Source organism: Labrus bergylta, chromosome 16 (genome assembly GCF_963930695.1).
Source record: "Labrus bergylta chromosome 16, fLabBer1.1, whole genome shotgun sequence".
In the NCBI taxonomy this organism is placed as follows: Eukaryota; Metazoa; Chordata; class Actinopteri; order Labriformes; family Labridae; genus Labrus; species Labrus bergylta.
Window position 1 is genome coordinate 12663169 of NC_089210.1, and position 20694 is coordinate 12683862.

The 20694-nt window shown below is 40.1% G+C and overlaps 1 protein-coding gene across 1 annotated transcript in view; it reads right to left on the reverse strand.

The window, feature by feature from the left end:
- hs3st4 (heparan sulfate (glucosamine) 3-O-sulfotransferase 4) overlaps positions 1–19337 on the reverse strand; it is an 86074-nt gene extending 66737 nt beyond the window's left edge. The window contains exon 1 of the mRNA XM_020642486.3: positions 17850–19337. Within this exon, the coding sequence (XP_020498142.1) occupies positions 17850–18448 (599 nt within the window). The 5' untranslated portion in view covers positions 18449–19337. The remainder of the gene's footprint in view (positions 1–17849) is intronic.
- Between the last annotated feature and the right edge of the window lie 1357 nt (positions 19338–20694).

The window sequence follows — 20694 nt, forward strand, 5'->3', positions numbered from 1 at the left end:
TCTGACCTCTGAGAGAGCATTAAATCAAGGCATTAGGGAACGCGGTAATAAAGAGGCCAGATATGGCTCTGAACTTGCTCCGGAACCAACAAACAAACAAACAAACAAACCACAGCACCGGAAAGAGGAGGCTGAAATCACGCCCAAGGGCTTCTGTCATACAGATGAAGTGGACATGGAAAACAACTCTCTAAAATGTTGTTAAGTTAGGTACAATGTTACAGAGAAGCTCTCCACGTCTTCTGCTGGTTGAGATCAAATCGAACTCAATCATTTCCTCATGTTCACATGCTTGCTGTCTTCCTTAGACGTCACATTGAAAATGAAAGGCTGAAATGCTGGTATAAAAATCTTCAAGAGTATTCCATGTTGTATATTGTAAAGTATAGAGCATCTGCAGCAGATTCATTTCACAGCTTTTCAATTAATGAGAGAGATAGTGAAGAGGTCAGGCTGCATTTTAAGGCACTGTGTTGTGAAATATGTGATCCAGATTTTTGACTTTCATAGGTTTTATGTTGCTGATCAATCTGGTAGCTGTACAATCACAATGATTCACCATTCAGCCTAAATACATACAACATACAACCTTGAAAACAGCCGTACAAACCAGCATTTAGGTTTTATACGCAAAAAGGAAAATGACTTCTGTGTTAATATGGTCCACGAAACAACAACTCAATTTTGATCATTTTTTTCACTATTACAACACAACACTTTGGAGACTAATAACTAAAACAGACTGTTGAGAAAATCTACGAAAAGACAACTGACAGATGGACTTTCAGACCCTATACACACACTAGCATTTAGCATAATCACCATCATGGCTAGAAGGAGCCAAATATCACAATTCTCCAATTCACTTAGCAGATGCTTTTATCCAAAGCGACGTACATCAGAGAGTAACTACAACACAAGCAAGGATCTAGAAAAAAGGGAACAATGTCAGTAAGAGCAAACGATCAGCTTTGAGTCCAATTGGACACACAGGTGCTGACAGGCATCGCACAGAGGCAAAGCACAACATTAACGGCAGTTCTTGAGAGCTCTAATCAGTATAGAAACCATCTTATAAGTCATTGTTATCAAACAAAAACAATCGTGACAACCATCATCATCATCATCAATGATATCGAAACCATCATCATTAAGTTAGTAGGTATTCATGAAAGAGCTGGGCCTTTAGCTTTTTCTTAAAGGTGCAGAGGGACTCTGCAAATCGAATGGAGTTTCGAAGTTCATTCCACCACCGGGGGGCAACAGAGGAGAAGAGTCTAGTCAGCGTCTTAGGACCCTGTTGTGAAGGTTGGATCAGACGCCTTTCATTGGCAGAGCGTAGTGAGCGGGAGGGAGTGTAGACCTGGATGAGAGAGTTTAAAGTAAGGAGGAGCCGTTTTTGTCGCAGTTTTGTAAGCGAGCAGAAGAGTTTTAAATTTAATGCGAGCAGTAAAACACAAAAACTTGTCCAGCAGACTCTTAAGAAACAACTCAAAGACAATTCTGGACTGACAGAGGTCCAAAAAGCATCCCCTTTGGTTTTGGCTATCAGTCTGCATCCTTTTTTTTGTATCGGCTTGCACTTTTTTACTAGTTTCATCCGCCATTGATTTTTATCTTTCTTTGTTTTGCCATAATAGCCGTTGACTCCCAACCCAGCTGGGATTAGAGAAAACAGTTCAAATTCCGCCTACTCTCTATATCGAACCAACCTCTGCCGGGGTGATGGACGCTGCTGGAGATTATTCCTGTTATGGCAACTTGACACCCAGTTTGTTTCTCCCATGGAGAAAACAGCAAATCTAAGGGCTTTTATCAGGGAGTCATAAGCCTATTTTTTTTAGGAAAAATGAAAACTTCACAGAATAATAATAATAATAAAACTCACTTCATTTTTTATTCTCTTTGATACAGAGAATGCAAAAAGTACACCGGAAAATGTAAGGACAGTTGATTATTTCTAGACAAATACATTTAATATAAAGTTGTCTGACATATTTGTAACTTCTAATCAAGCTCTCGTGATCGTGACCAAGATCGTGAGCATACTGTAATTTTCCCCGAGCGGCTGCTGTATGCAAACAGACAACAGATGCAGCAGCCACGTTTTTAAACGGTCTCCTGTATCCTATAAGCAATCTGTCTGTAAACCCACACTGTCACAGCCTTTACACTTTTATCTACCCACACAATGCATAGTTCCATACAGAATGCTTAGTAAATTTAAGTGTACCATTCTGAGCTATAGGACCGCACAACTGCCTACAACTGTTAACTACATTTAAACGTATAGATGCTAATATAAATGTCCTATTTATCATAATTTAAATGCTATACATTCTTCACTTCTTTAAAGGCTTCATATGCAATTTTTTGATCCAGCAGATGTCGCCCTTGAGCACCAGCATGAAACCAAAACAACTCCGCTGCATTGTTGTGTTAGCATGCTAATGCTAGCAATCTTTATTATGCTCGTATCTTCACACTGCATGTAAATTTACCTGAAATGACCATGATCTAGACACTTACGTGGCATTCAATTAATCAGTGAGTACAGTATGTTATTCTTCTTTTCTCTAGTCCCTCAATTAAACAACTTTTATGCGCGAGGGGATGAATGAATGTAAACAAAGTGAAGATAGGACTCGGAATATTCGTAAAGCATCACAGACAGTGGGACTCGGGTGTTACACCCATTGTAGACAGTCATGACTCACAGAGTTATTTTCAGAGGATATACTTAATTTCTATTACATTCAAGTGTGAAAAATCGCATATAAAGCCTTTAAGAAAATATCAAACCTCTTATTCTCTGATCTTTCAAGGATATTCTACCTCACACTTGGAAGTAGCTGGTGGTCTTAGATATTTCAATGTTTTCCACACTCAAAGCTCAAAACCCAGACGTTCTTTTTTTGTAATTGCATCAAACAACAGGGGCTTGAAAGATTACATTAATTTTCACTGCACGATTTCCATGCAGGACCGGGTTGTGCTTTTCAAAAAAATGCTCAGCTTTCACATGTCAGAAAAAAAATGACTGCAGAAACAAAAAGCAATGAAGTCATGGAGAAAGAAAGAGTCATGTCTGACTCTGTGGGTTAGCAGTTATGCAGGGCAGGGGGCACGGCCTCTCTGATGTCAAAGTGTCGGCGCAACCCACTGTCTCATTATTACTCTGAATAATAATTTGCCACCACGCCTCTGCAGACACTCCTCTGTGGACTAAAGAATGGCAAGCGTGAAAGAATAATAAATTTTGTATACTTATTTTTTGTTATTGACATTGATCTGACTGCTTTTGTGAAGAAATTTAATAATAAGCAGTGTTTTTTTTTTTAAAGGAAACACTTGCTGACTTTTCTGGAGAGCAATTAAAGTGGATTGATTTGGAAGTGGATGAGTGTTTAAGATAGTAGTTCTCAATCCAAACCCTCAGGACCTAAACACCTGCTGGTTTTCACTCAGAACCTGTAATCAGGAAGTGGTGCACACCTGGGATGCCAGGTGAAAGCAATTACCTGCAATCAACTAGCTGGCAGGAGCTAAGGAAGCAGTGCTCAGGAGCCCCAACACCGGAGTATCTAATGATTCTACTGTGAAAATAGAGGTGCAGCAAACACCCTGTTGAGGTGGTTTATAATGACATGTTTTTATATGCTTAGTCGTTTTAGAGATATGCTTAGACAGTATAATGCATTATGCTGCTAAAAGTTACCTAGCAAGTCTCTAGACTCCATACTCCATGTGTGCTAACTAGGCCTGTAAGATATACAGAAATATAGGCTTTGCGATTACATGTTCAATATTGCAACAATTGCAGAACCCATCATCATGTGATAGACGGTACTTGTCTCTTGGAACAGACGATGATTTCTCAGTAATTCCGGTGAAGTCAGTAGTTAGGGTTTGATGACTTCCAGGCAAGACTACTCTTTCTGTGCGGCGGTCATGCCTGCAACACAAACACCTTGAGTTCTTGGTTTATAATAACGCCCGTTCTTCTGTTAAGTCTCAGTTCAACAGTAAAATATAAGTTATAGAGCGGCTTCATTTTGACCCACTTCAGCAGAATAAGACAATTTTGTGATTTACTTGCAATTAAAGGGTCTTAAATTTTCTGAAAGAACAACATCATGGTGCAGATTTGTGGAAATGTTTGATTAACAAAAAAAATCTGTTAGCTGCTCTTTTATGCAGATGTCTGTTTATGGAGACAAACAAAATCATTGTCAGAATATCGCCAATGGGAGTCGGTATGATAAGGCCCGGATAAAGGTTCCGCCTGTTTTTTGCTGTCCACACGGACAGTTTTTTTCTGCATACACTAAAGCTTGGTAATACATAATGGGTCAATATGGGTCAATGCAGCTCAGACTACAAATGTACTGCAAACAGAAACCAGAACACTCCACTTGCTGAAAATCCAGACCCCTGTGCACAGAAATAGATTAATCTTGCAAATATGATATAAGTGTGATACATAAGAATTAGAAAGAACATTCTATTGCTAACTCGCGTTTCTATGTCTATCTGCTTTCTTTATGTTTAACACAATACCTTTGTTTGCAGCATGTGTGTTCTAAATCCAGTATTAACCCAAAAATCATTTTTAACCACCAAACTGGCACAGATTAACCCAAGGATAATTATAAGTAAGCAAGTTTGAGCGTCATCTGACTGCATCATCATCATAACCAGACCTCCATCCAATGGGTAAATGTATGCATGCTGAGTGAGAAAGCATTACTTTTTAACATCAAGTATTGATCGCAGTGAGCAACACAATAAGTTACACAAATGAATGATGTATTGAAACATGTAGCTGCTGTTGTGCCAATGTGTGATGATCCATCTGTTCAAAATGTGACAATACAACGCCAAGACCATGAAATAACATGCACATTACAACCAAAACAAATTATACTCTATATTATTAAACTCAAGGTGTGAAATCCCCTCCTCTGGCATTACATAACTAATTATCATGGCACATTGATTTTCTAAACCCAGAAGCCTGTCTTGAGTTTACCCAATGTGCAGAGCATGCGTGTTTATTCCTGTAAAAATTAGGTGTTTTCCAAATCAAATTTAAGAGAAAGCCAGTGGCTCTGAGCTGAGACGACGCAGAGCCGGCAGCTGCTGCTGGGATGGCTTCATTTGTATTCTGCAGATAGCATCAGAAATGTAGGAAATGTTAATTGGAGACAATGTGTTAAGAGGCAGATATGGTCTGACATGTAGCAAGCATAATGGTATTAAGGATTAATTAATTATTGCAGCATGCTGAGGGTAAAAAACAGAATGCCATCCTCAATCCATAGAAATACATAATAGATGGAAACGATAGCAGTGAATGCTAAACATTTGCTTGGACAAATATTCTCCAAAGATACTGCTCAACTGCGTCCAACAGTGAAGATGTTGACAAAGCTTTCATTTATTACAGAGCCACAGCTCGGTGAGCATAGCCCCAGTGACGCTGATTGGAAGGCTTGTACGGAATAAGCCACAGAGCCCCAATTTCGCCACAAACCTATATTCATTTAGTTCTGCAGATTTATACATCCAGCTATCTGGGCACGGAAATCCAGCATGACATGAGAGTGTATTCTGCCCTTTTGAAAACGAGGGCTAATCTCTCTTTCTTTCATGAAGAAACCTCAATCTCCCAGTGACCAGCATGTCTCATATGATGCAGCGGCTGAGCCATAAATTGAATTAAATAAACCCATTAGTTACAGCAGCTACCTTCTCACCTCGGCCCTGATGTACTTTCATGGTTACTCGGTTGTTTTATAAAGACCAGAGGACAGAGCGCAAGACTGGGATGGCACAGTGACCTTGAGTCAAAAGACAGAGAGCGTGTCCTCGTTCATTACTCAAATCAATTAAGAAGGCCTGTTTCCAGCGCCGCATAGACCCCCTGTGTTCTGCAGGTGTTTAAAAGTAAATGTATGCTCACTCAAAAATCAATTCATACTTAGGATTCTGCCGCCTCCTTTCTTGTAGACATGAGACAAACTAGAGGTCGATCAGAGTAGAAAGCGACTATTGGGAGATTCGCCATGGACGTACTTAAAATGCATGCAATGACTTAGCCAGTGCAGTTCACATGAACTTCTTTATGAAAAAAAAAAGCAGCAGAGAGAAGAAGTCAAGGATCTTAATCCTGCAGCAGCCTGAGAGCAGACTGCTCTGTTTTTACACTTTTGTCCCTGACATCCTCCTCAAATAAAAACACTCTGGATTTTGGCCCAAGTTCTTATAGTTCTGTGGTGATGAAGTTGTTTCTTACAGACACACTTTAAAAGCTTATAAGACATTTTCAATATTTTATTTCACTGGAAGAGTAGAGGGGAGCTCACAGGCAGCAATACTTAAAAATATGCTTATTCTAATAATATTCAGTGGTACTGATTGTCATAGTTCATGACAAGTGGTAGCTACAGATGTGGTGCAAAGGCTTTTTCATACCTCAGATTCTCAATGAATAATACAAATACTTGTAAAATGATTTCAGCAAATCTCTAGGACTGTCTTTCTCTCTCTCGTTCTTTGATGAATCAATAGTTGTATTCAAGCTACAGTATAAGCATACCAGCCTTCCAGATTAAAGTCAAACTTGGTGAAAACTACTGCAGATGAAAGGTCTTTTACAAAGGAAGTTTTGACTTGAGGTAGACTTGCATGTGGACTAATAAATTGCCTCAAGTTAGCTTACCAAAGTCAGCATCGGTAGTGTTTGAAACTCATTCTGAAGTGTGAAAATGACCAAAAAAAGACCAGCAAACGTCATCTCTTCACAGTACCCTCTGGTTCCCTTTGGTTCTGCAACACCACGTTGAGACTGTCCTGGAATAGTCAGTACTTTTATACTTATGTACTGTATGCATCTCGTACAGGTGCAGAGCTATCGAAAAAGAAGACAAGTTTGCACCCTCAATGCTTCACAATGTTTTAATAATACAACTCAGGTCACAATACTGCATAAGGGGGAGTATAGCGGAGAGAATCGCTCCCATGATTCCCCGCCAGCCTCGATGTCATGGTTTGTTAGTGTTTTGATTGAACGCTAACCAGGCGGTGGAATTTACATTTTCATAATATGTACGGACACTTCCACCATGCAAAAGTCTGCACTGTCAGCCTGTAACAGTGTGTTTCACCTGTATCTTTCTCTTCTTAACATGGGTCTAGAATTAATCTCTGAAGCAAAGTCTGTCCATTGAGTGCAACGGTTTAAGAAGGTCCTCTGTTGGAAAAGTTCAAAGTAAAAAATTAGTGTGGCAAAAAGTTTTGCAAATGACATTGACTTTTTTTAGACCCTATTTCCCCTGTAAGCCACGACATAAAATACTGCAGTGTTGTAGGTTTTATTTTAAGTCACCATGCTTTAAATAAATTGGCCTTCCAATAAAAAATGTACAAATATTTTATTTTTCTTATAGTTTTTCTTAAGTCATTGCTTATTTTATTATGTGTGTGGTTGCTTTGTGCAGTATGCATATAAGACGATGTCTCACACATGTCAACAACTCTAGTAGGGGAGAGCTGCCGACATGGTTGAAGGCAGGTAACTATCTAGTTAGAAAGTCACAACACGTCAACTCTCCTCTAAATCTCTAATGCAAATAATCCAAATTATCCAGGGAAAACAATCACCTTCTGATAAAACAATTAGCAATTAGCATAATCCCTACAAAGTGTCCTTTTGAATTCCAGTGGCTTAATCCAAGTCACAGGGGAGTTTGGCAAATGCCACGGCGAGTGTTAATGACTTTCAACATGCTAAATGGGAAGACTGAAACATCTTTCAATAGAGTTACGTAAATGTGATTTTTACTGATCCCATGATTTCCTGTGCAAAGCACCAGTCAATCCACTTGCCTGAGTCTCTACAGCATGTCAGAAGTGTGTTGAGTGCAGTTTACACATCTAATACTCGGCTCACGCATTGTTTCACACTGTGCTAAAATTATTCTAACGGAATACCCCATGGTGATTTGTGGGAAAGAAAGAGCATGAATAAGTAAACAACATAAAGCGATGAGAAACTTCAAAGGCGATGGGACAATCACAGCAAACAAGATCCTGGAAGCCAATGAATGTGTTTGTCTTTGTTTGTGACAGTGACTCAGGGGTGTAAACAGAGGAATTAGCTCGCACCTCCGGAGTCTCAGCACATCACACAGCCATAATTGAATTAAGTCTGTCAGGTTGTTGCAGAACGGTGGACACTGTGAGGAGCATGAGGTACATCTGACTCCGAAGATCACCTCGAGCTTATAAATGCTACAAACTTTTCAATTTAAAAAAAAAAAAGGCTGAAGTGGCATCTATGTTTAGCAGGTGGTCGGAAACGTTAATTTATTTGCTAACACACATGGTCCAGGGTTTCTCGATGGGAAAAAAAAAGCCATATTCTGCATATGTCTGAAGCTGCCTATACTATTGGGAACGGCAAATGTTTTCATCCCCCCCACCCTTTAGCATAACAGCACAGAGGTACCTATCAGCTCATGGACACACATTTGAAACATACTCCCAGCAGTCCCTGTATCTTGGCTCCATGACCATTCCTGTCAGGTCTTTGCCTTTGACTGAACAAATGCATCAGCTTGTGTCATGAGACCACATCGCTCGCAGCCAATAAGGAGCACGAGCGGCGCAAGTGCTCCAGGAGATGTGGAAGGAAAATTGGAATCTTGACAAGTATGATTGACATGCATGTTTGTCCCTAGGTAGTCTTATTTGCAGAGATTTAAAGACGTCTGTAAAGCAGCATTCTGCACAAACAGAATCATTGTTCCTCCAGACTAGAGGCACATCAATGAAATTCTGTTGCATGCAAATAATCATGGGAGAGATGAATCCCTTTGAGCATAAAATGACTTCAGCTTATACTTTATTTCAGGACCAAAATAAATAATTTAACAGCTGAAGCTATGTCTTTCATTTGCAGACAATCTGTCTATGTCGTAGAACAAAAACACAAGCCTCCCTTCCACTCCGTCAAAAATGCAGGAGAAGGCTGCTCTAAATTTTATCGGAGCTTTTTTGATGGACACAAAAATAAAGTGGATATGAGAGTTGATGGTGAACCATAACCCAAGGCTACTTCATAGCAATGAAAGGAGGAAAAAAATGGTGAATTAAATTCTAACCATAAGTAAAATAGACTTCCACTTGAAAGCATCGGAGTGTAGCTACAGCAGGGCAAGAGAAAGAGATAGATGCGTGTGTGAGGGAGAGGAGGAATGCACATGAATTCTGAACAGGACCGACGGAAGGATGAAATTGGCTATACCCATTAACTGCTCAAGAGGGTTTTTTCTCTCTCTCTCCATATGCTAAAAGGATGGAGCGGTATTACTACTTCCATAATTCTCATGTTACAATAGAAGTCGCGAGAAAAAGATCAAACCAATCTGTAATCCTGGGATGGAATGAAAAGGGGAGCCTCTGTTCAGCCAAAACAAAACACCACTGAAAGGCAAGAAATACTCCTGAAAGGTAATTCAGCACTCTGCTCTGTACTGTATAGTGTTGATCCATCGTATTAGCAGAGAATATGAAAGCGCATTTACGGCTGTACTAATTAGCCGAGATGAAATAGTTTATGGCTCTTCTTGTTCAGACTCTAATGGAATTTGTGCAATACAAAAAGGGACACTTTCACCTGACGATTCCTCAATATGACACCAGATGAGGTTTATGAAATCTTTGACAGTCCAGCAGAAAGTGGTATCCAACTGGGAGAGTGCGACCCAGTCTCCTACAATTTACAGCCAAGCAGCTTTAGGTGCAAATCAAGGAGTCATTTCCAATGAATAATCAAAAGTATGAGGACTAACCATGTAAGTAATTAGTTTTCCTCTAATAATCAATCTTTGAAACAATAAAACAAGAACTAGTGGCCTTATAGTAATACAGCAAAAAGCAACACTGAATTGAATCACAACAGAAGATTGATTTTCTTTTGCAATGCATAGGCAGATCCATAATTTGATCCCTTACCTTAATGGAATACAAAGACATCTTCATTCATGATGCTGGTTAGATGAGAAGATCGATACCACTCTTGCTATCGCACTACATAGTTTGCTTAATATGTTTCACCTAACTTGGCACAAAAGGTAGACATCTGGGGGGAGATCCTCGGCTATCTATAGCTCACAAAGCACTTGTACGTTGTATGCAGACTAGATTACCAACAACTTGAGTCAGTTGCCATCAGAGAACTTGTTAGGAAAATACCTACATATTGAAAACGACTACACTGTTATATAGAATTTGCGAGTTGCTGCTCTCACACTGCCACAACAACACTAAATAATATATACATAAATATGAATATTTAAGCAAAACAAATATTGCTAAAGATACTTTTATAATGCTGCAAGTCAGTTAGTAAACTCCTTTTTGATATGAGAATCTGGAACTACTAATTTTCAGTAATTTTCCCATCATTGCTTCTAATGACTACAAACACATCATATAACCATTATTGACTCCTGTAACTTGATTCAATCATTTTGGGAAACCAGTGACGATTTACTGTGCCTATGCATACTGCTGCACCACTTTCACACTCAACAAACAGCTGCATGTTTGACAATCTCAGAGGAGTGTCCTTTTACAAGAAGAGCTCACCTCCTGGAGAAGAAGACTTCATTATATCGATGATATAGAATGTATGTATAGCATGCCGCCTCTTCATCACATTGATTTGTGTGGGAGAAATAGGCTGCCCCTGTCTATCTGAAAGATATAATGAGTTATTTCCCCGTGCTGTGCTGCATCCAAAGAGATGCTCCAACAAGAAACAAACATGATTGCTCCTGTGGTAGCTGGAACCTCGGAGCTCCGTGATGCTTGGGATTTTAATCAAGTGGAAAGAGGGTGTGGAATGAGAGACTGTATTGAAGCGGTCCACTCTCTCGACAGCACAGGGGTATGCTGCTAATTAAAAAGTTTAATTCCACAACTGCAGCACTGGCATTGGAGCACTCGGAGGTGCGTCCTTGTGAGTCTTGGCGCCGTCTTATCAGGCGTCGGCAGATTTCTGCCACGTCGAGAAGGCGCAGGACAGGGAGCCACTGCAGCAGCACACAGGCCCCAGCTGGAAGGGATGGCATCCGGCCTACTCCTGGATCTGGCCCACCTTGCTCTTTTTCCCCCAATCTCCCCACTGAGAGGAGTCACAGGCTCCCAGTCAGGTGGCATGAGTCAGGGGCTAAGCTGCCCATGGAGCAGCTGAGAGAGGGGAAGCAGGGCTAAACAAGGGATAAACGCTGGATTTAGTCTTTCTGCTGCTGGGCTCGGCAGTGGATCCGTGTCTACATTACACACCTCCTCGCGGCCCTGTCTAACGACCGGAGGTTGAAGGTACACAAAAGCCTTTGCTGTGAGTACACGCTGTTCCTCTAAAGTCCCCTAGCAGCTGAATCAGATGATACTCTGACACTGCCTCCATGAATAGACTTTTAATATTCCACAAAAAGAAGGTGTGAACTCTGTTTCTTTAATAAGGTGAAGAGCGAATGCGGTGGCCTTGGCTGAGAAAAAACTTTTAAAGCTGTGGTAACATCTATTAATTAGAACATATTACAACCCACACACCGAGAGATCCTTTCGTAATTGCAAGACTAATTCTTTGACTTCCTTTTAATAGGACAAGTATCATGAAGCGTCAAAAAAAATAAAAAGATCACTTAAAAAATTCTTCAACAACAGTGACAAAGTTTCAGAGTAAGCGTGGATCAAAAACGATGTCTTCTGGGACTAATCAGCGCAGCGCTGGAAGCTATCGCCGACTTGTTTCTTGGCACAGGGACACCCTGAAAGGATAAGATCGCCACTCCAAAGATTTATAGGAACATCCCCTCAGCTCTTATTGCAAAGGGGGTTAAAATGACATTTTTAATAACACAGAGATATTAGAGCTTGCAAACCTTGGCAGAATTTTGGTTCCTGTTGGCTGATGTATCTTCTAAATTAAACCAAAGAAGACAAAGGATCATAGGACGCATTATGCACATGCTAACCTTTCATAGATTTTCTTGCTTGTTGACCTCAAATATCCAAATTTCAGTCAATAATCACATTTTCTTAATTAGTTTCGTTACAAGCTTGTAAAATCAGGACTTTGCTGCAGTGCCTTTGAATGAAAGTCATGAAACTACCGTCCAAGTTGTTGACAGTCTGACCTGCCCGTTGCTTCGTCTTTTTCTCCTTAAAATATCCTTTTTAATTTAGTGCTGCCAAGTCCCGACTGTGGGGCTATGAGTTTGATAAACGATGTGTTCACCTCATAAACAGGTGAGCCTGGCAATAAATCCTTTAACACCGGGTCATACCCACAGAGTCCGCGGTGCGACTCGGTGCTACTGAAGGTGGCAGCTGTGGTGTGTTCACTGACGGAGCAAGAAGTTATTCAGAAAAGCTGCTTGTGCTTTCAGATCAAGGACCCGGACTTGTGGTGTGGGTATGTCTTTGAACATGACTGCATTTTTTAGATTGACCTGACTGCTGTTATGTTGGAGTGTATGCTCTTATAGAGGCAGATATTTGAAGAACAGTGAATCGATTTTATTTTCTTTGAGGTCTTACACAGAGACATTTTGAGAGATATTTGAGGTTTATGGCTAATGCTCATACACTCAGGTAAACTATATATATATATATATATATATATATATATATATATATATATATATATAATCCTATAAGGATTGCAGATTTATATATTGTTTTTATGTTGATGTATCCAGCTAGTGACTTAAAGCTGATTTTATTTGTTAATTCAGCTCCATCATTCTGCATCAGATTTCCACAGTGAATTATTGCTGGATGTTTTTTGGGGAATTCTTCCAGTGTGCTACATGAAGGAGACTTTTCTTCAATCCAGGATTGTTTATAACATGTGGATTTCACAAAGTCTGTACTGCTTGTAATAGTACCTACACACACACACACACACACACACACACACACACACACACACACCCACACACTCGCAAAAAAGACAAGAACTCAAAGGCAGAGTTCCTGAAAATTTAAAGATCAGTGTTTCACAGCCACATTGATTTTTGATGAATTTCACATGGAATTCGGTTCAGATCTGTGCTTCTGTGTTGATGTAGCTATATCTCTTGACTCTTGTATGGATTTTTCCATAAGCATCAGTTCAACTTTGCACCCCTGACACACACACAACCGGATTGTGCGGAAGGCCAAAGATCAGAAGACGAATACATATAATATAACGTACATTTTTCCTTATTTGGATTCATAGGTCAGAGAAGTGTTTGATGAAGCGTTCAAGCCTCAACATTGAAAATGACTTGGTGGCATATTTGTGACATCATTTCTTTATTATTACACGGCACATTTCTCAGACAATAAGCTCCTCATCAGGTTCTTTCAGTGTGGAAAAAAAAAGTCTGTCCTCCTCCCTGTAAAGAGACTGATAGTTCTGCTCCCACTCTGCTGACTGTCCGGTTCATACATCAATGCAGAGCAGAGATCCATTGAGTTTCACTAGATGAGAAAGCTCACGCCTCCCGCTGTATTATTTGATCGAGTCACACGTGATCCTCAAGTAGAATTAATCTAAAAACGGCCTTTCTGACACTATTCACGATGATGTTTTAGCAGTGTGGTGGGCTGATACTGCCACTGTTAATCTGCACAAATGACTCAAATGTTTAAGTGCTTTAAAGAATGATTATTTTCACAGCTATTCATGTTAAAATGGACCATCTTTAAGGGAGAATAACAACAGATCTGATCTCATTATATTGTTTTCTGATGTAAAGAAACCACATTTTTTAAGATTTCTAGTAATAATAGTGAGTGATACAGCAATCCATGATTTTTTTTTTTTTTTTATGTTTCTTAGCTGTTTCTGCTTTCAAACACCATTTTTAAACACTGATCTAAAGACTATTTGTATGCTATTTTAGAAAATTGGAATAACCATGCAAAAAGGCAACTCAAATCATGTACGATAGATGATCAACGAAATCTTTTAGCACAATTTATGAGGCACATTATGTGCCCCCCGAGCGCTGGCACAGAGCTGGAGTAACATTTATTGTTTTGGTCATAATGCATCGAACATTCCCAATCCCAGGACTGGCGTTTGCACCAGGTTGAGACGTGCTCAGGAGAACACATAAATTAATCTTTGCGGCAGTGGCTCATTCTCTTCACTCGGAAAAATAGAGACGACATCAGAAGCGCCAATTGGCTGTTCAAAGTCCTCTGTGTACGCTAATGATGGCACTACATTGCTAATTGCTTGTTCAAGGAAGCCCAAAACACACTGCGGGAGCAGTCCAAGAGCGCTAAAAAATAGCACCAATCACCAATCTGAGCCCATCTACGGAGGCTCACAGCAGACGCTCAATAAACTTTGGATCCTGATGTGAATTTTAGATGTGTGCAGAACTTTTCATGGAAATCGAACTCAGCTTCTACATGAGATAATGAATCCTCCCCTTGCCACATCCAGAAGTGATAACATTAAAGAATACATTACTGACTGTAATTACAATTTTCGAAACAACCCGATGAACCAAGCTCACAAAAAATATCAAAAATTGTTAAAAGCGTAAACAGTCTCAGTACTCTAACCTTTATAGCCACTTTTTAAAATGTTCTTAATGAAGCTGTTCAGACTGGCAGTTGCATCTCAGATACAACAGATTTTACTGCTTTTCAAGCTAGATTTAAATAAGCTATACATAGTCATGAGAAGGTCATAGTAAGTTTGTAGTTAAGTAGAAATACATTGAATGTTATCAATCAGATGCAAGAGTTAATCATTATCAAGCTTGCAAGCAAACATATTCAACCCTTAAATGTTAATTTAATTCCTTTACTCAATAACATGTTTATTCTATCTGTTCCAGATTGTTGATTTTATCACTTTTTTAAATTTCTCCAAGAAATCTTTCAGCTAAAGAAGTTTTCAAATAATAATACTCAAATGACGTAATGCTTGAGACTTGATTTAAGAGCATTCCTTAGGATGGGTTCTCTAATTTGGATCCCTTAAACACTATAGGAACTTGCAACTCTCTGCTTGTATTGACTTCAGCAGGAGCCTGTCAGTTGTTTTACCTTCAAACACACAGTCTGTGTGAGAGAGGAGTGGGCGTTTGCTGCTGCCTACAAAAAAAGAACACGTATATAACCTGTTTTCTAGCGCTGTCACTGGTGTTTGACCATGTCAGACAGGGTAATGATAACATCCTTGGAGGGAGCAGATTCTTTATGAGTCTTTGGCTCAGCTTTACAAAAGTGAAAGCAAAAAAAAGAGAGAGAAGGAATTTACAGTTTCGCTCCTGGAGAGAGAGGATCAGTCTTTTTTACAGCAGAAGGAATAATCAACTGAAAATGGCAGAACTAATTATGTATTTAAAGATTTAACTGTGAACTAACCCTGCTTCCCATGACCTTCAGTGACCCTACAGCACTGCAGAGGTAAAGGCTCCAGGCTAGTCTGAATGAATCCATAGTGTATACATTTCCTATTTCATGGTAGGATTTTTAATTCACAGCACAAAACTCAACAGAATTTCCCTTCATCTTGGATTCTTTCCTCCAGAGAATCACACACACTAGCAGAAAAGTAATCCTCAAACAAACAAAACAATAACAGCATCACAAACATTCTTTTTTCTTTCTCTAAAGTTAACTAATGAGTAGGACAAACTGTAGAGGACAAATTAAATTAGCAGAAACACAGACATCATTTGATTCACAGTGCTGATAACACATGAATGCAGCGTTTTCACAAGATGCAAGAACTTGTGCAATGCCTTTGGGGATATGTTTCCCCGTACTTTGTCTGTCACATCCATCAAAATCGTGGAGCAGGTGTTTACCAAGACAGGCCCCAAATTTATGAATCATATTTTTATGAGACGACCGGTCTCATCAACTCCACCAATGTCAAATTGTTGCAAACATCTGTAACTGATCATAATTTCACTTCCATTAAGTGCACATTAGCCTGAGCGGGAAACAGAGCAGTATAATGCATCATTTAAAACCAAACAAACAAACGTGGGGTGAATGACTCTTCACATCAGTGTCTGGTCTCGACTCATGGTTGTTTTTTAACCATTTAACATTTACCTTAAGAGGGTTGCAGAATATGGCCTACGTGCTCCTTTCTGTCCTAAACGCAGCCCTCCACACAGGACAAGAGCAGATTTCAAATGAAGGCCCCATCAGGGTTTTGTTCAGCTAAGGGGCCCCTGAAACCCACAAGCACACTTATTATTATTTATGTAAGCATGTCATCCTCCTGTCTAATGAGCCTTTCACCGGCGTCGTAATGAAACAGCTTGCATTAACACAAGCTAAATGAGCAGCCGAGAGCTCCCATGTCTATGCAGCAAAGATGAAAGCAGATGCTCCGAAAAAACCCAAACACAGGGCATGACAGACCCCGGTTCTACGGAGGAAACATAAGGGACTTTGAGTCAGCGGCGTTCTCATGCAGCTCATTGACTCCATTAGAAAAAATCTTGAATTCCCCAAGTCAAACATCATTATGTGAGAACAACGCCGAACACAGCCGTGACCAACTGACCATGAATGAACCCCTCAGATTGATTTTTTTTCCCCTACCATAAACACCGACGCGATAAGCAGGGACGACTTAGACTAATGAACTCAAAGTCAAAGTCAAACATCACATACATGGAAGGTGGTGTCAACAATTCACACCCGGCTGAGAGCACAAACAGAGGATCTGACGGCACTATTCAAAATCAGATTACATATAATTCAAGTAAAGAAGGAGTTCTGGTAATTGCTGGATTGAACGTTAAATACTGAGACACACCGTGTACTTGTAGAATAATATCAGAGTCAACACAAGGAGAGAAAGAGATCAACAACTGGATGCAGTATAACAGGTACTTCATCAAACTTTAAATGTAAACTATGGAACATGAAAGTAAATGAGCTGAAAAACAAGCCATGTTCTTCTTAAGTGTCATAAATATCCTCTAGAAAGTATCAACATTATATCAACAATTTAGGATAAGCAGTTATTGTCTCACTGTGTGGTGTGAATTTCATTTATGCACACACACACTACCAAAGGGGAAGGAAAGGATCATTTGAATTTGATAAAGACTTAACATTTTAAAATCTGACATATTGCTTCTCCTGGTGTCACTGTAACATACGCAAATATTGCTTTACCATCTTAAAGCTCTTGACAACTACTGCTTTGGTGACAGAACAGTAAGTTGGTCTGTTTGAGTACAGTTCTGTTTTTAGTGAAATTATCTTTGGATGGTCTTTGCACAGTTTCCATTTAAAATCCTCTTTTTGTGTTTCATAAAGTTTCCATATGTCTGGCAAAATGACCACAGTTAGTTACAGGACCACCAGAGTGATGGATTGATGTTCAATAGAAACCAGGAATGCATCACTAGACGACACTTTTTATGTTTTAGATCATTATTTCAGGCTGTGATTTCCTTCCATAGCTGGTAAAATAAATGAAGGACGGAACACAGAAAGTTTCGTTTAGGTTTTATTCAGCTTTGAAATATTGCATTAGAACATTCAGATCAACTTTCAACTTTTTAATCGAAAGATCTCCACTAAAAATCGGGTTTAATCTGATTATTAATACAGCAAGAAGCGTTTACGGTTCTGTGTCGTGCAAGTTGATTTCCAAACTCCAGTGGCACAAAGTGAGCATTTTAAACTAAATGGAATCGTTAATTCAATGTAGTAAAGAAAGTAAAGTACAAGTAATGTGAAGGTAATCGCGCTTAAACCTGCAAAACACTAAATAAAGTGTTACTCACCGGTACCAGTCCAGTCCCTTCTCGTAGTTCCTGTCAAAGAAATGGGGCTCGTTCCCCACGGCTCTGACGTCGGGGTGCACCCTCAGAGCCTCCAGTAGGGCTCGGGTCCCCCCCTTTTTCACCCCGATGATGATGGCTTGGGGAAGTTTCTTCTCTCCGTAATCCATGGTGCAGTTCACCCTGAGTTCGCTGTCCGTGGTGCTGAATTCCTGGTGCTCCCTCTCCTGCGCGCTGGTATGATAAACCGCCGCCGCAGATTTCGTCGGAGACGCCTGAGTCCTAATCCACTCCACGGTCCTCTGCTCGGCCTCAGCATGCTCCCTCGTGCCGGTCACCGCGGTGGTCCCCTCGGCCTCGGTGAATTCAGCTAAGCCCTGGGAAGCGGAGTAAAGTTTCTCCCTCAATGTCACAAAAGTTGTCTCCTCCGTCACCAGCCTCCCCTGATACGCGTAGTTCTCTTGCAGGGGGAACTGCAGCGAGTTGTAGCAGCTCATCAAGCTGTAGAACAAGTAGGTGACAGAGAGGGAGAGGGTGAACATGAATAAGATTTTCCGGGGCACTTTAGACGTGAAAACCGAAGTGCTGGACCAAAATGCCATCTCTGATAGCAGTGATCCCCTCAAAGAAGTGGCCAGACATGTTTCCACCCCGAGTCTTGCATGGACAAAAATCAACAGCAATAATCAGTCACTATCAGCGCTGCTCCAGCTTTTTTTTTTTTTTTTTAAAGCCTGGAGCTGGACCGAACCAAGCTATTCCAAGCTGAATCGCATATTTATAAGGAAAGCCAGGGTGGTAGATATCGTTAAAATTCCGGAAGAATATCGCGTCCCCTTCTCTCCAGTATCGATTTCTTATTCCAAAGGCTGACAGACAATGTCACAATTTATTGGACTGAACTTGCAGATTTGAGAGGCTGGAGGTCTGGCGCCCTTCCAAATGAGCAGCCTGGCTTGAACTGGACTGAGTGTGATGATGAAGGAAATCCTGGCATTTTAATAAAGAAAGCGAGGAGGAGAAAAGAAGAAGAAAATGAACAACAGAGTGTTTAAAGTGGGCTTCTTGTCGTCCAGTCCAGTCTGCGATCCAAATCCATCAAGGCAACCTACAAATCCATTGAGTCTTTCCAACAATCCTCAACGCTCTCTCTCTCTCTCCCTCTTTGTGTACTTTGTGTAGTAGAAAGTCGGCAACCTTTTGCTCAAAAACATCCACTCTCCCTTCTGTGTACACGGCTGCAGCTCGCCGTCCTCGCGCTCTTCTCACATTGCTCGGCTCCTACGATGTGCGCATCGGCTGGGTGAGCTCATCTGAACTGAAGCACTGTGGAGCCACACAGCACAACGTGTGTACACCCACTTTTTTCTCTCTCCTCTATCCGTGCACAAGTAGGCTTATAAACGTCCGATTTCCTTATCTGAAGTCCTCCGCGGAAATCTGTTCTTCCTCATTCAACTCAGCAGCAGAGATTGGGACTCACAGCTCTAGAATACTAGAGGGCTTATTTTGTTCAGATCTTTTTCGTATGTGTGCAGAAAGTTTTCTTTAAAAGTCCATCTCAGAAAGCTGATTTTAATAGAGATTACATTTTACAGAAAGCTCATGCCTGCACCCTGCTGGTTTTCTGCGGAGCACTGCATAAGTTCATTTACAAAATAAAAAAAGAAGAAGAACATTTATTTCTGATCAATGCAAAAGCGGTTTATATGAATCAACTAGGATAATGAGCAACATCGTGTGTGGAATTACGATGGTGACTCAGGAGTCGTGTAAATTCCCCTCTAGATGTTTCTAAATGTAAGAGAGCACGTGCAGAAAACAAGCTTGAATTCTGCATTATGCTGAGAAGGAGGGTATTGCTTACACATATTATACACTGGATTTATTATACATGGCTGCAGACTATAATTAGTGATGTGCATATTCACCAGACCTTAACTTGTACACTTTGTTGCCGCAATTTGAGGATTTAAAATTGCACACTACTGAAACGTCTCCCTGTGTTAGAGAATCTCATTCATCACACACCTCCAACACACCAGGAGAGCCTGTGACACACTAAGCACTGGGGTCCTGAATAATTTGCAACGCAAGACTTGGCTCATCCCTAATCCACAATTATACATTTCAAGTGTTGTGTTTAAAGTGTATATAAATGTGCATGTTGCTTGACCAAATGTGTCTCCCTGCAACTGTCTGTTGCCGGCTCAGCGTGATGTCAACAAGAGCTGACACAAAGCCATTCTGTGATATGGTTGTATTGTTACTAAAGCACAACAGTAAAGCAAGAGCTCTTTTGAATTCAGGCTGTATCAACCAAACCAGAAAGTCTATGTCACCCAAAAGACAACTACCATAAAGATCAAAGCAAGTGTGTCTTCTGAATTTTCCTACAAAAATATTTTTTAACCAAATAGAAATATTGCGTTTGTTGGCGTTTCTTCATTTATTTAAAGCACCTACTTTGAATATTATTTTCCAATAACAAAGCATTAAATATTGATGTTAAAGTGGTAGATGGTGATACAGTCAATTAGCACCCAAATTCAAAACTACCCCTAGCCCCAGTTAGCCAATTTCACCTCTATTTTTTTTAGATGTTGGGTCCCTAAGTATTATATTATAATAAACTCATGTCAATCTTAGTCTAGTTTTGTTTCTTGTTATTTTTTTTAAGGAAAAAAAGCTGTACAAATCCATTTAATACACACTGGTGGACATAACTTGGCTAGCTGTATCACTCCGAGGCAGACTGAACTAAATGAACCTATGTGTGATGCCTAACTATTTGCTAAGAGATCGGAACTTAAAGGTAAGTTTAAAATATATATCTGAAGCCCCATCC